We start from the raw sequence: 11,404 nt of genomic DNA on the forward strand, positions 1-11,404 counted from the left end.
CATTAAAATAATAAAGAAAATATGTGCTTGTATAATGTAACTAGATACTCTTCATCATGTTCTTTAGCCAAATATTGTTGTTTTTCTATCTTTTGAATTGCAAGAATTCATGATAAGATCTTTTCTCAACTATCAACTATCACAAAGAAAATGAAGGATTTTTTCGGTTTCTTGGATTTTCTATTAAAAGAAAATTGAAACTTAATCAGCAATTTTTATAAAAAACGAGAATTTTCTAAGTCTTTTCATGGATAATGATGGTGATTCTATTGATAATAATACATTTTATCATATCTCAAGTCTCAACGTTCGTTTAAACTCCTCATACGTTACATTTTATGCAAAAAAGAAAACCTTTTGAAACGCTTTACATACCAACCCCCTTCAAAAATCTCCCTCCTCCCCCCTTTTGTGAGAAAAAACCCTAATCGCCATGAGCGAAGTCGATCGGATTTCTGTATATGACGCTTTAGGAGGCGGCGCAGGTGTGCTTCTCTATCACTTTGCATCTGATCGCAAATTCATTCTTCGATTCTACTGCATGTTAAAATCAATCTTGAAAACGATTTAAATACATTACAGCTTTAGCATTTTCTTGTTCAGATTAATTTCCGTTTTATTTCTCTCCTCTAATTTGATTGATTGATCGCGATATATTTTTCGTTCTTGATGTCACTCTGTGAATTAAGTTGTTTATTGGTGTTTCAGTTGCGGATACATTGCTATGGAGGAAATGCTACGGAGGAGTTGTGATCTTAATTGGTTCAACAGTCGTGTGGCTCCTGTTTGAAAGAGCAGGATATAACTTCTTAGCAATATTCTCCAATTCTCTACTCCTTTTGGTTGTTATCCTCTTTTTCTGGGCAAAATCTGCGTCTCTTCTTAATAGGTGCGTGCATCCTTCTCTCAATTTCCATATAACTCAATTTTACTGTTTTTGCTGTACGTTTTTGGATCAAAAGTTGAATCAATCTTCAAATAACAATTGCAATTGTGCTTTATCGCAATTAGATTAATCTACATAGATCAGTACTTCCTCTTTCTCAATATTAGGGTACACTTTCTAATTTCAGTACAATTTGATGATGTCTGTTTTACTTGTAGACCTCTGCCCCCAATCCCTAACCTGGACATATCAGAAGAATCGGCTCTCCTAGCTGCTGATGAGATACGATTGCGGATTAATACAGTTTTATCAACCTTGCATGAAATTGCAGTTGATGGAAACTTGAGAACTATAATTTTGGTACAGTTTCTTGAAATCTCCATTACTCATTCAACAATTATGTTCTTAATAGCTTCTGTAATCTGGCTTAAAACTTTCAGGTTGCTTTTGGTTTGTGGTTGATTTCCTTTATTGGTAGTTTGTTTAACTTTCTTACACTGATATACATTGGTAAGCATTCTTTCCATATCCCAACATGTCTTCATTCCATCAAACATTATCTTGACACCATTTCTTGATTTCACCTCAGGGGTCCTTCTTACTTTCTCAGTCCCTATCCTATATGAAACATTCCAGGCTCAAGTAGATGAAAAGTTGATAATTGTACACAAGAACATGAGTGGGGTATTGAAGAAAGCTGATCTCATCTTACAAAAAGTTCCAGTTTCTCAAAGGAAAGAAAAGAAGGCTGAATAATAGAATGAAGGTAAGCATACAACCTTAGTATGTGGAAGAATTGACAGACATATCACATATGGAATCATGAAAAAAGATGACACTTTGTTTTTGCAAATCTTTGATTTGTCAAGTTTATGCTAATCATGGCTTCTTATTATAATAGGATGCAAGCTTTAGAGATAGGTTTGTGAATTACTTGTGTGGGCATGTACTTTTGGTTATATTCTGCTATAGATTGGAGAGAACTTTTAATGATTGGAAGGAGTTATAGTACTTGGTGAAGTATTTGTTGGAATTTTGGCACCAAAGAATTGTTGATTCACAATGTTTCATTGAAACTTCCAACATGTTTAATGAATTACATTGGAAGTTTTAATAAAAGCGATCTTCACAAAAAAAAATCATTTGGGGTATTGTTATGATTTTAATTGTAAAGAATTTGGTTCAAAATAAATTTAATTATATACTCCAAACTATGGAACTCGAATATAAGCCGTTTGATAAATACTTAATGCCTAAGATCATTTGGCTTTGTTATGAACTCACCTCATCTATATTGATTTCACCTCAATGTAGGGAGGAGAGTGGGTTCAAACCCGGACCGGTAGACCCGGACCCAGAAAACCCGGGAACCGGTTAATGGAATTTTTTAGGACCGGAAACCGGACCGATATATAGGAACCGGTTCCGGTTCGGTTCTAGGTAAAGTAGCTGGTAAAGTGGGCATAAGTGGAATAGGTGTGGTTAGCTTAGGAGTAGTTTATGCCGGTTCAAAAAAAAAAAATCAAAGTGGGTCGAATGGAACCGGGTAAAGTGGGTCTAAAACCGAAAAACCCGAGAAACCGGGTAAAGTGGATCGAATGCATGTTTTAAAATTTCACAAAATACAAAAATAAAGCTGAGAAAAAAAAAATTTGCAGCTTTGATATCCCAACTTTGGGAAACTATAAATTAATGAATATGAAACCAAAAATGATAAAATTATAGTCTAAAATCATGTACAAACTCTATACTTCAGAAAAAAAACCACATGCTATTCCGACTTCAAATGAATTAGATATGTATGTTTTAAATCTATCACAAAATACAATGAAAGTGAAAAGCATAAAATTTCAGCTTTGATATCCCGACTTTGAGAGGCTATAAGTCAATAAATAAACACCAAAAAATAACAAAATTATAGTCTAAAGTCATGTACAAACTATAAACTATATTCTCGAAAAACCCCCATGTCAATCTGACTTCAAACGAATGAGATATGAATGTTTTAAAACTATCACAAAACTTAAAAAAAACTGAAAAACATAAAATTTTCAGCTTTGATATCCCGACTTTGAGAGACTATAAGTCAATGAATATAAACCCAAAAATGACAAAATTATAGTCTAAAATCATATACAAACTATAAAATATACTATGGAAAAAACCTCATGTCAATCCGATTTTAAACGAATGAGATATGCATTTTTTAAAACTATCACAGAATACAAAAAAAAAAAAAAAAAAAAAAAAAAAAAAAAAAAAAAAAAAAAAAAAAAAACTGAAAAACATAAAATTTCCAGCTTTAATATCCCGAGTTTGAGAGACTATAAGTCAATGAATATAAACAAAAAAATGACAAAATTATAGTCTAAAATCATGTAAAACCTATAAACTATACTATGGAAAAAAAAAACCTCATGTCAATCCGACTTCAAACAAATGAGATATTCATGTTTTAAATTTTCCATAGAAACCGGTTCCGGCCCCTAAAACCGGTTCCGGTTCCTAACATGGTTCCGGTTCTTAAACCTGGTTTACCTGGACCCGAAGGACCCGAAACCTGGATTACCCGGAACCCGGATAGAGCTATTCTTTAAACTCGGGACTCGAACCAGTTTTACATATATCGGTTATAACGATTCCGGTTCCAGTCCGGTTTTCCGGTTCTATATCTCATCCCTACCTCAATGTCTGTGATTGTGGTTTGCTGTATAATTTGGTTTTATATTAACTCAAACTTCTATAAATAGTTAGTGTAGCTAATATAACCACGCATGATATGCTATTAAAAGAACATTTTTGGATAGAATAACTAAGTTGGTTTTAGTATTTGGGAAAATGATTTAAAGAAGTAACAGATTATTAAAATTATACAAAAAATATCATTGAACTTTTTGATATACTATTAAAATAACATTTTTGGATAGAATAACTTGGTTGTAAGTATTTGGAAAAATAACTTAAAAGAATAACAAAATATTAGAATTATACAAAAAATATCATTGAACTTATTTGTGAATATGTATTATAAACCAACTATAGCTTTTGTATATATATATATATATATATATATATATATATATATATATATATATATATATATCCCCATTAAATTTCACCTTATTATTATTATTATTATTATTATTATTATTATTTATTTTTTTTTTTGTAATTTTTCCATTAATCTTATATAATTTGTTAAAAGAAAATACCATTTTGAAAAATACTTATTATTACATACATGAAATTTATTTTCACATATAAGCTTAGAGTATTTTAATGTATGAATATGTATTTTTACATATATATATATATATATATATATATATATATATATATATATATATATATATATATATATATATATAAATATTTTGTCGATAAATGTATTTTTTTATGTATAAATAGACATTTCAATATATATATATATATATATATATATATATATATATATATATATATATATATATAATGAAGTTTAATAGGAACCTATTATTAACCATTGTACGAAAAAACCAATTTTTTTTTTCAATTTTTAGAGTTTATTTTTTTATCAAAACAAAAAAAAAATATTAAAAATACAGAAATTCATAACTTTTTATTATTTTTCCAATGATATCAAATTCGATAAAAAAAAAATTTATATATCAAATTCACAGTGTGAATCTGAATTCACACGGTGAATCTGAAAAATATATAATTTATTTTTTAGCATTCGCAATGTGAAATTATGAATTTAAATATTTTTAGTTTTCTTTTTCGATAAAAAAGAAGTCTAAAACTTAAAAAAATATTCATATGTCAATCTTCTATCCTAATAAGTGAAGATACATTTTGCCACATGTCAATCTCTCATAAGTTTTGACATTTGTCATTTTGTGGTATTTTTTAAATAAATAATATCCATAGGTAAATTTTTAGGTTTTTTTAATTTTTAAAATTAAAAAGTCACATAATACATATAGTTATATAATTAAAGTATTAAATGTAATAAATATGATCATAAATTGCACTAAATATGTTTTTTTCTTCCTTATTTTAAATTTAATTTTAAAAATACTTAATTTTTACACTTTGATATTTTTAGCAGTGTTTGTGTAGGCGTCAGAACGTATATAATGAGGATTCGAAAAAGGTTGAGTCTATAAGGGTTCGAAATCTGAATGGTTTTGTCTCTCTATGCTAGAGTGTATAGTGCTTGTATTTACAAGACACTTTTTGTTTTTGATGCTAGAATGTATAGTCCTTGTATTTTTTTGTTGAGTCTATTGTACCCTACAAATAGGGTAGGTACTATAGTTGGATCTTACGGGGCCAAGATGCAGTACGCGCAACGTACCAAGACTTACGCTCGACGTACGCATCCAAGACCCAAACTTTCTATTAAGGTCTTAATGCTTTAAGACCCAACATCCAACTTTAGATCTAAGCCCAATAAAATGTATTAATCCATAAAGTTGCAAACTTTATGTGTTTGCATGTCTTAATAAGTTCCAAAACCAACTTAAACATTTTATCCTCAAAGAATGGACACCAACCTTTGTATAGTCCAACATAACCCATCAAGATGACATTTTTATACACTAACACTATCAGAAATGATAAGATATAATATTCTAAGCTCTTGGAGTAGCTCATACTCACAATGATTACTCAAGGGACCATAATATAATAAAAGCAAGCCCTAAACTAGATCTAACACATAGAGTCATCAGGGTATGAGCTTTTACCTCAAATAAGCTAGAAAGAGTGAATAATCTATGGATCTACAAGCTTCCTCTTGTCCAATGTTTCTCTACAAATTTTCTTCTTCTTCTTCAATCTTCAATATGCACCATAAACACCAAAACACACACTCAAAGGTCAATCTCTTGGGGAAATGGATTAGGGCATCGAGCTATAGCCCAAAGAGACAATGGATGTTGATAATGAGAGGGCTTGGGGGACTTAATGTGTTTAGATAGAGTGCAAACCCCAAAAATTAGGGTTTGCCCCTGACTGCCGTACGCCTAGCATACCAGGGGGATATCCCGCCTCATGCATGCATTGGAGTACGCCCAACGTACCATATGTACGCGCATCGTACTCGGGTTCAAGAGTCCAAATGTATGAATTTAATTAATTAACATTTACCTGACATATCGGGCGTTACAAATTTGAAAGTTGATTGCCCTGGATTTTTTCAACTAAGTAGATACATAGAGGAGAGATAGGCGGTGGAAAGGATATGAGTGAATTTAGATGAAGCGGTGGTTATCTATTGTTGATGAATCCAAAACGGTAGAATAACATAACACGTGTGTAGACTCGTATCTAACATTGGCCGACCACTACCATTGACCAGATATGTATATATAAATTTACCAAGGACAAAAACTGATAAAACCAACAAATAACAAAAGTCTAAGGGCAAAAATAAAAATTGACCCAATTTTACTTTCACAAAGGAGGTTCAAATTTTATATCTTTATATAATATATAATTGCATAAAAGATATTTATATTACTTTGGGAATAAATATCTTTAAGAAAAAGAAAAAGAAAACCCTGTTTGAGTGTTTGGAAAGCAAGGAGACCATTCTATCTACTCCAGTCGACGAACATAAAAACCCGTAATTCCAAAATGCTAACCAATCTGCTGCCGGCAGCTCGTTCCGGCAGTGCACCGTCGCCCTTGGCAGTAGCTAAACCTTCACTACCTTACCTCCACCGTCCTCTCTCCGCCCTCAATTTACCCTCTTCTCTCTCATCGTCTGCTTCGCTTTCCTTCGCATCCTCCTCTCCCTTTTCGCTTCACCTTTATCGAAATCGAATCAAATGCCCTAATAAGCTCGCTTCAGCTCCCATTTCTGCGGCCTACAATGAAGATCCCGAAAAGGCAAAACTCGCTCAGGTATTTGATCAACAGCCACTTTGAATTCCGTAGTTTCGTTTTCTCTGGATAGTGACCCATATGATCTTCATAGGGTTTTTCAATATATACGAATTGATATTTGCATCAAACATTTCTGTTTAAATTTCAAATAATCCGTAAATTTAGCCCAAACGACCGATTCAAGAAGTTGTTGCCAACAACCACGTCCATTGAAGTCTGAATAGGGTTTTAAGATCTTTCAAGTTCTAATTCCAAAAGTGATGCTGTGATACATATGTATTCTAAATTGAATCCCGTGTAATTGTTTAGTAACAATTAATTAGCATCTTTCATTTAAACACCAAATTCTTGAAAATTATCCACCATTATCTAAAACAACCCAAGGTATAACTCAAAACCAGTAAAATCTTTGTACAACTACACTCTCTTGTTGAAATCTAATCATTTTGTCATGAACTATTCACTATCGTGTAGGTTGCAAAGAGATTAGAGACCACTTCACGAAATTTCAAAAGATTGGGCAGCTTAGGGTTTTGGGGACAACTAATATGCACGATTGTATCTGCAGTAATCCTTTCATTTTCCATTGTAATCACCGGAAAAATCACATCACCAGCCACATTCTATGCCACTTCCGGAGGCATCATCGCTGCTTTCCTCTCAGTCTTCTGGTCATTCGGCTACATTCGTCTCTCTGATAGGCTCCGCAAAACCGCCAATGACCCTGCAAAGGTATGTAACATCTTCATAAAATTTACAACTTTCACCATCATCTTTTACCAATTTAACAATTAAACCCCAAATCTTTATACTATTATCATTCAGGCCCCACCTCGTGCTGATGTGGTGAAAAGTTTGAAAAATGGGATAGCTTTGAACTTAGTGGGTATGGGTGCTGCTATTTTAGGGATGCAGGCCACTGTAGGATTCCTGGTGGCTAAGGCTCTTACTACTTCAGCTACACCATATTACCAAGGTACCCCTCCTGGGGTTAGCCCTGTTCTTGCATTGGATGTGTTCTTGGTTCAGGTCAGATTTGTAATTTGTTTATTCATTTATTTATTTATTTATTATTATTTTTTTTAATGAATTATTTGATGATTTATAGGCGAGTGCGAATACGATCTTGTCACATTTCTTGGGGCTTTTGTTTTCGTTGGAGTTACTGCGGTCAGTTACAGTGCCAGAGAACACACCGGTTCCTAGGGCGGCTTGAGGTTTTTCGTGTTTTTTCCAGGGGTATTATGGTAATTTGCTTTTGGAACAATTTGGTGGACATTTTGTAGTGTGGTTTAAGTTATATAACTAGGGTTGTGGTGTTTTTCTTCCCATGAGTTAAAGAAATGCAGGAAATTGAAGGTTTATACAGTGATAATAAATTTGTTGGTGTGTTGATCACATTGTTTTTATGAATGTTGTTGCATACAACTTTTTTGAACTTTTAACTGACAACTGATTTAATTGCTTCTTCAAACTTTTCTACTTTTTTTGGGTGGTGTTTTTCGAAAAGCAAGACCCATAATTCTCTATTTTATCGTGTGGACAAATATCTAGATAAAGAAATCTAGTTAAAATTTTATTTTATGGACTAGGATTAAAGCCATGCACTACAACATGGTTATGTGGTATGTATTATGTTTTATAAAACTTACAAACACAACACAAAACAAACATAGTGAATGAAATCAAAATTATTAATCTAAGTAATTGTTACTAATATGCAAAATAAACTAATAGATGATTACACAAAGGGATAATGACTTAAAAGGGTAATGAACTTTCAATTTTGTTTCTATTTAGTCATTGATTTTTTTTTTGAATGATTTGAAATGTTCACATTTAACCTTATGACCAGGCATAATGATAAAATGTAAACAATTTCAAATGATTTAAGGGTAAATTAAGTACGAAAAAAAGTTCAGTGAAAACATAAAAACAAAATTAAAAATTCGTTACCCTTTCAAGTCATTATCATAAAAAAAACATATACATGTTCGGAACACAATTTTTAAAAGCTTCTAACAGAAAAATTCTTTTATACTTTTATAATCTGACTTTTATATATGTTACTATATTATTATACAAACATTACTATTTCTAAAAATAAATTTAAGACATCCAAAAGATTAAACAGTAAATACAAGTATTTAATACATAAATCTTATCTTTCTATAATAGGTCGACAAAATAAAAAATCAACAACAAATACAGGATTCAAGGGATTAAAAGGCCGACTTGCTGAATTTGTCTCTTAAAACACGTTTTGAATATTTTGAAATTTCCTTAATCTTCTATTTTTCTACAAATTCCCCTACATAATTTGAGGAAAGTAAATTAGGAATTTGAAAAATCCCTTCATCATCCCCTTATCTCGGACATCCTTCTTCTACAAATTAGTATTTACATCCTCCAATTTATCGATGCTCTCTCTCTCTCTCTCTCTCTCTCAGATGATGAACTCGAAAATCCCTAAGCTATACTCTCAATTCTAGAATCTGGGATTCATGTCGGCCTCCTCTCCATCAGTGATTGTAGCATGTACATGATTATCGCCTAAACCTCCACTATGATCAAGAAGAAGTCATTTTTGCGTTTGATTCACCATGTTTGTTTATTTACCGATTTTTTATTTTTTCTTTAGGGCAAACTGAAGCATACCATATATCCTCTCTATCTCACTCGATCTATGTCTCTGGAAGAACCACCGTACCACCTCTATTCTCTGTTCAAATCTAAGGTAAAAAAAACTTCTTTTTCATCTCTTATATTGAAGAAATTACAACTAAATTTCCTTTTCATCTCTTATATTGAAGATATTGCAACCAGATTTCCTTTTCATCTCTATTCTCGAGCTTGAAGGAAAAGGCGAACCCTTGTTCTCTCTCGCCAATTGACCAAGAGTTCTTAGTACTGGTTTTAAAACCAATAACGTACTTTTTTGTAACACCGTAAAATTTTAAAACAATTTTTCGCATTTTCAAACACATTTTTACAAACTCATTCATAAAATGTCATAGTATCATGTCTTTGTTTCACAAAACATCTCCCAAGATCGAAATACATAAAATCCCATGTGTGTGTACGAATCAAGTCGGCGCCTTCCCGCGGTCATCACTGGTACCTGAAACACATAACACATAACACTGTAAGCATAAGCTTAGTGAGTTCCCCAAAATACCACCTAAACACATATCAGCCACTCAAGGCTGTAACTCTGTTGACTGTAACATACACGTTCTGAAATTGTGTATTGTTATTATTAAAAGTGAATAAAATTGAGTGTTGAGTTCTAACAGCTAGTTTTTACTAGAAATGAAGTAAAACTATGTTTAGAATCACTCATAAAATGTTGGAAGTCTTATGAGATTCTAATTAATAGTCAAATCATGAAAATTTAGCGAAAATATAAAATTTGAAATAAGTAAAATTTTATTATTGAAAGTTGTAGATAATCTCGTTAGAAACATTTAGGCGAAAACCTCATCGAAATCCGAGTTATAACGAAGAAGTTATGACCAAACGAAGATCCGTGATAAATCCGGAAAATACTTTGTCGCGTAAAAATTTAGTTTTCGATAAACTAATTTTTAGCCTTAGTGATGTAAATGAAAGTTGTAGAACTCGTGAAAATAATCAACTTTCATATAAAGACCGTTTGAATCTGACTTCGTATGAGGAAGTTATGATTTTTCGAAGTTTCAGCTTAGCAGTAGACAGCTAAAAACTCGAATTTTAGATCGAGTGATTTTTAGCCGACACAACCTAAACGAGAATTGAAGGTCTCGTCATTAGTAGTGCAACGGTAAAAAGTCTGACGAAAACGGACGTCGGATGAAGAAGTTATGAATTTTTAACGGATTTTCCTTTCCCGGTCTGTTAAAAATAATAATATTAAAATTAAAGTCAAAATTAGCCGACGAAGTCTAAACAAAAGTTGTAGAGCATAATTTTAGCTACGCGTGCATATAAAGAACGTAAAAAACAGAGCTCGTATGTGAAAGTTATGGATTTTAGAAGTTTTTGCACAAAAACCGAGAAATCTCGCATACGTGGACTTCGGCCACGTCACCTTCGCTCTACGCGTGCCACGTGTTCGAACTGCTGAGTCATCGAGGCCAGCTGGCGAGGCATGTCGCAACCCTCGCATCCGAAGTGTAGGTCCAACCGCGGTCCGACGCGTGCCCAGGTGACTCCTCGCATACGAGGCGCTGGACCAATCCGAAGCCGACGCGTGTGTATGCCGGTGTCCGAGCTTCGCTTTAGACGCGTGTCCCTCCTCCCTCGCTGCCAGCTGCCTTCCCGTGTTGACCTGTGAAGCGAGCCACCTGGAGCCTCGCATGCGAGCCACGTCCGAGCCACGCAGCAGCCTCGTGTCCCTCGCTGCTGATGCCACCGAGCTGCTTCGCTGCCTGGTTCCTTCTCAGCCGACCTTCGGACCTCGCCTATAAATAAGGAGGCTGCGAGATCTTCCGACTAGAATCCTAAATTTGGCATTTTTGGCCCCTTTTTCAATATTTTCACTATTTTAAATTGCCCCGAAACCCCGGTAACATTTTTAAAGCCCGGAATATGCCCCGAAGTTCCCGGAGAGCCCGAAAAATTTATCTTTTCGGTTTTGAAGCTCTACCTTTTTAGAGTCCGGTT

The 11,404-nt window shown here is 33.3% G+C and overlaps 2 protein-coding genes and 1 long non-coding RNA gene across 4 annotated transcripts; all 3 read left to right on the forward strand.

The window, feature by feature from the left end:
- The first annotated feature begins 315 nt into the window (after positions 1-315).
- On the forward strand, positions 316-1,879 carry LOC145054045 (reticulon-like protein B11). 2 transcript variants are annotated; one of them, XM_079002176.1, is made up of 6 exons: positions 316-485; positions 709-889; positions 1,105-1,246; positions 1,327-1,396; positions 1,476-1,652; positions 1,788-1,879. In XM_079002176.1, the coding sequence occupies exons 1-5, from the start codon at positions 434-436 to the stop codon at positions 1,640-1,642; spliced, it is 612 nt and encodes a 203-aa protein (XP_078858302.1). In that variant the 5' UTR covers positions 316-433; the 3' UTR covers positions 1,643-1,652; positions 1,788-1,879. The 2 variants fall into 2 exon arrangements, with proteins under 2 accessions (XP_078858302.1, XP_078858301.1); XM_079002175.1 differs by having other exon boundaries at positions 317-485; positions 1,476-1,879.
- Positions 1,880-6,413: 4,534 nt separating this feature from the next.
- On the forward strand, positions 6,414-8,198 carry TIC21 (translocon at inner membrane of chloroplasts 21). Its single transcript, XM_079002177.1, has 4 exons — positions 6,414-6,778; positions 7,235-7,492; positions 7,586-7,789; positions 7,869-8,198. The coding sequence occupies exons 1-4, from the start codon at positions 6,509-6,511 to the stop codon at positions 7,974-7,976; spliced, it is 840 nt and encodes a 279-aa protein (XP_078858303.1). The 5' UTR covers positions 6,414-6,508; the 3' UTR covers positions 7,977-8,198.
- Positions 8,199-9,347: 1,149 nt separating this feature from the next.
- LOC145051574 (uncharacterized) lies at positions 9,348-9,742 on the forward strand. The gene is made up of 2 exons (XR_013683708.1): positions 9,348-9,497; positions 9,574-9,742. It is a non-coding gene; the product is annotated as an uncharacterized LOC145051574 (long non-coding RNA).
- The last annotated feature ends 1,662 nt before the right edge of the window (positions 9,743-11,404 follow it).

The sequence above is a fragment of the Lactuca serriola genome, chromosome 5 (genome assembly GCF_051521515.1).
Source record: "Lactuca serriola cultivar US96UC23 chromosome 5, Lser_US96UC23_V15, whole genome shotgun sequence".
Classification (NCBI taxonomy): Eukaryota; Viridiplantae; Streptophyta; class Magnoliopsida; order Asterales; family Asteraceae; genus Lactuca; species Lactuca serriola.

Excerpts from the sequence above, each read along its gene's own strand:
- LOC145054045 (XM_079002176.1), top strand. The coding sequence starts at position 434 with ATGAGCGAAGTCGATCGGATTTCTGTATATGACGCTTTAGGAGGCGGC. Across the intron at positions 486-708 it reads CGCTTTAGGAGGCGGCGCAG|TTGCGGATACATTGCTATGG; the intron begins GTGTGCTTCTCT and ends TTGGTGTTTCAG. Across the intron at positions 1,247-1,326 it reads ACTTGAGAACTATAATTTTG|GTTGCTTTTGGTTTGTGGTT; the intron begins GTACAGTTTCTT and ends TAAAACTTTCAG.
- TIC21 (XM_079002177.1), top strand. The coding sequence starts at position 6,509 with ATGCTAACCAATCTGCTGCCGGCAGCTCGTTCCGGCAGTGCACCGTCG. Across the intron at positions 6,779-7,234 it reads AAAAGGCAAAACTCGCTCAG|GTTGCAAAGAGATTAGAGAC; the intron begins GTATTTGATCAA and ends ACTATCGTGTAG. Across the intron at positions 7,493-7,585 it reads CCGCCAATGACCCTGCAAAG|GCCCCACCTCGTGCTGATGT; the intron begins GTATGTAACATC and ends ATTATCATTCAG.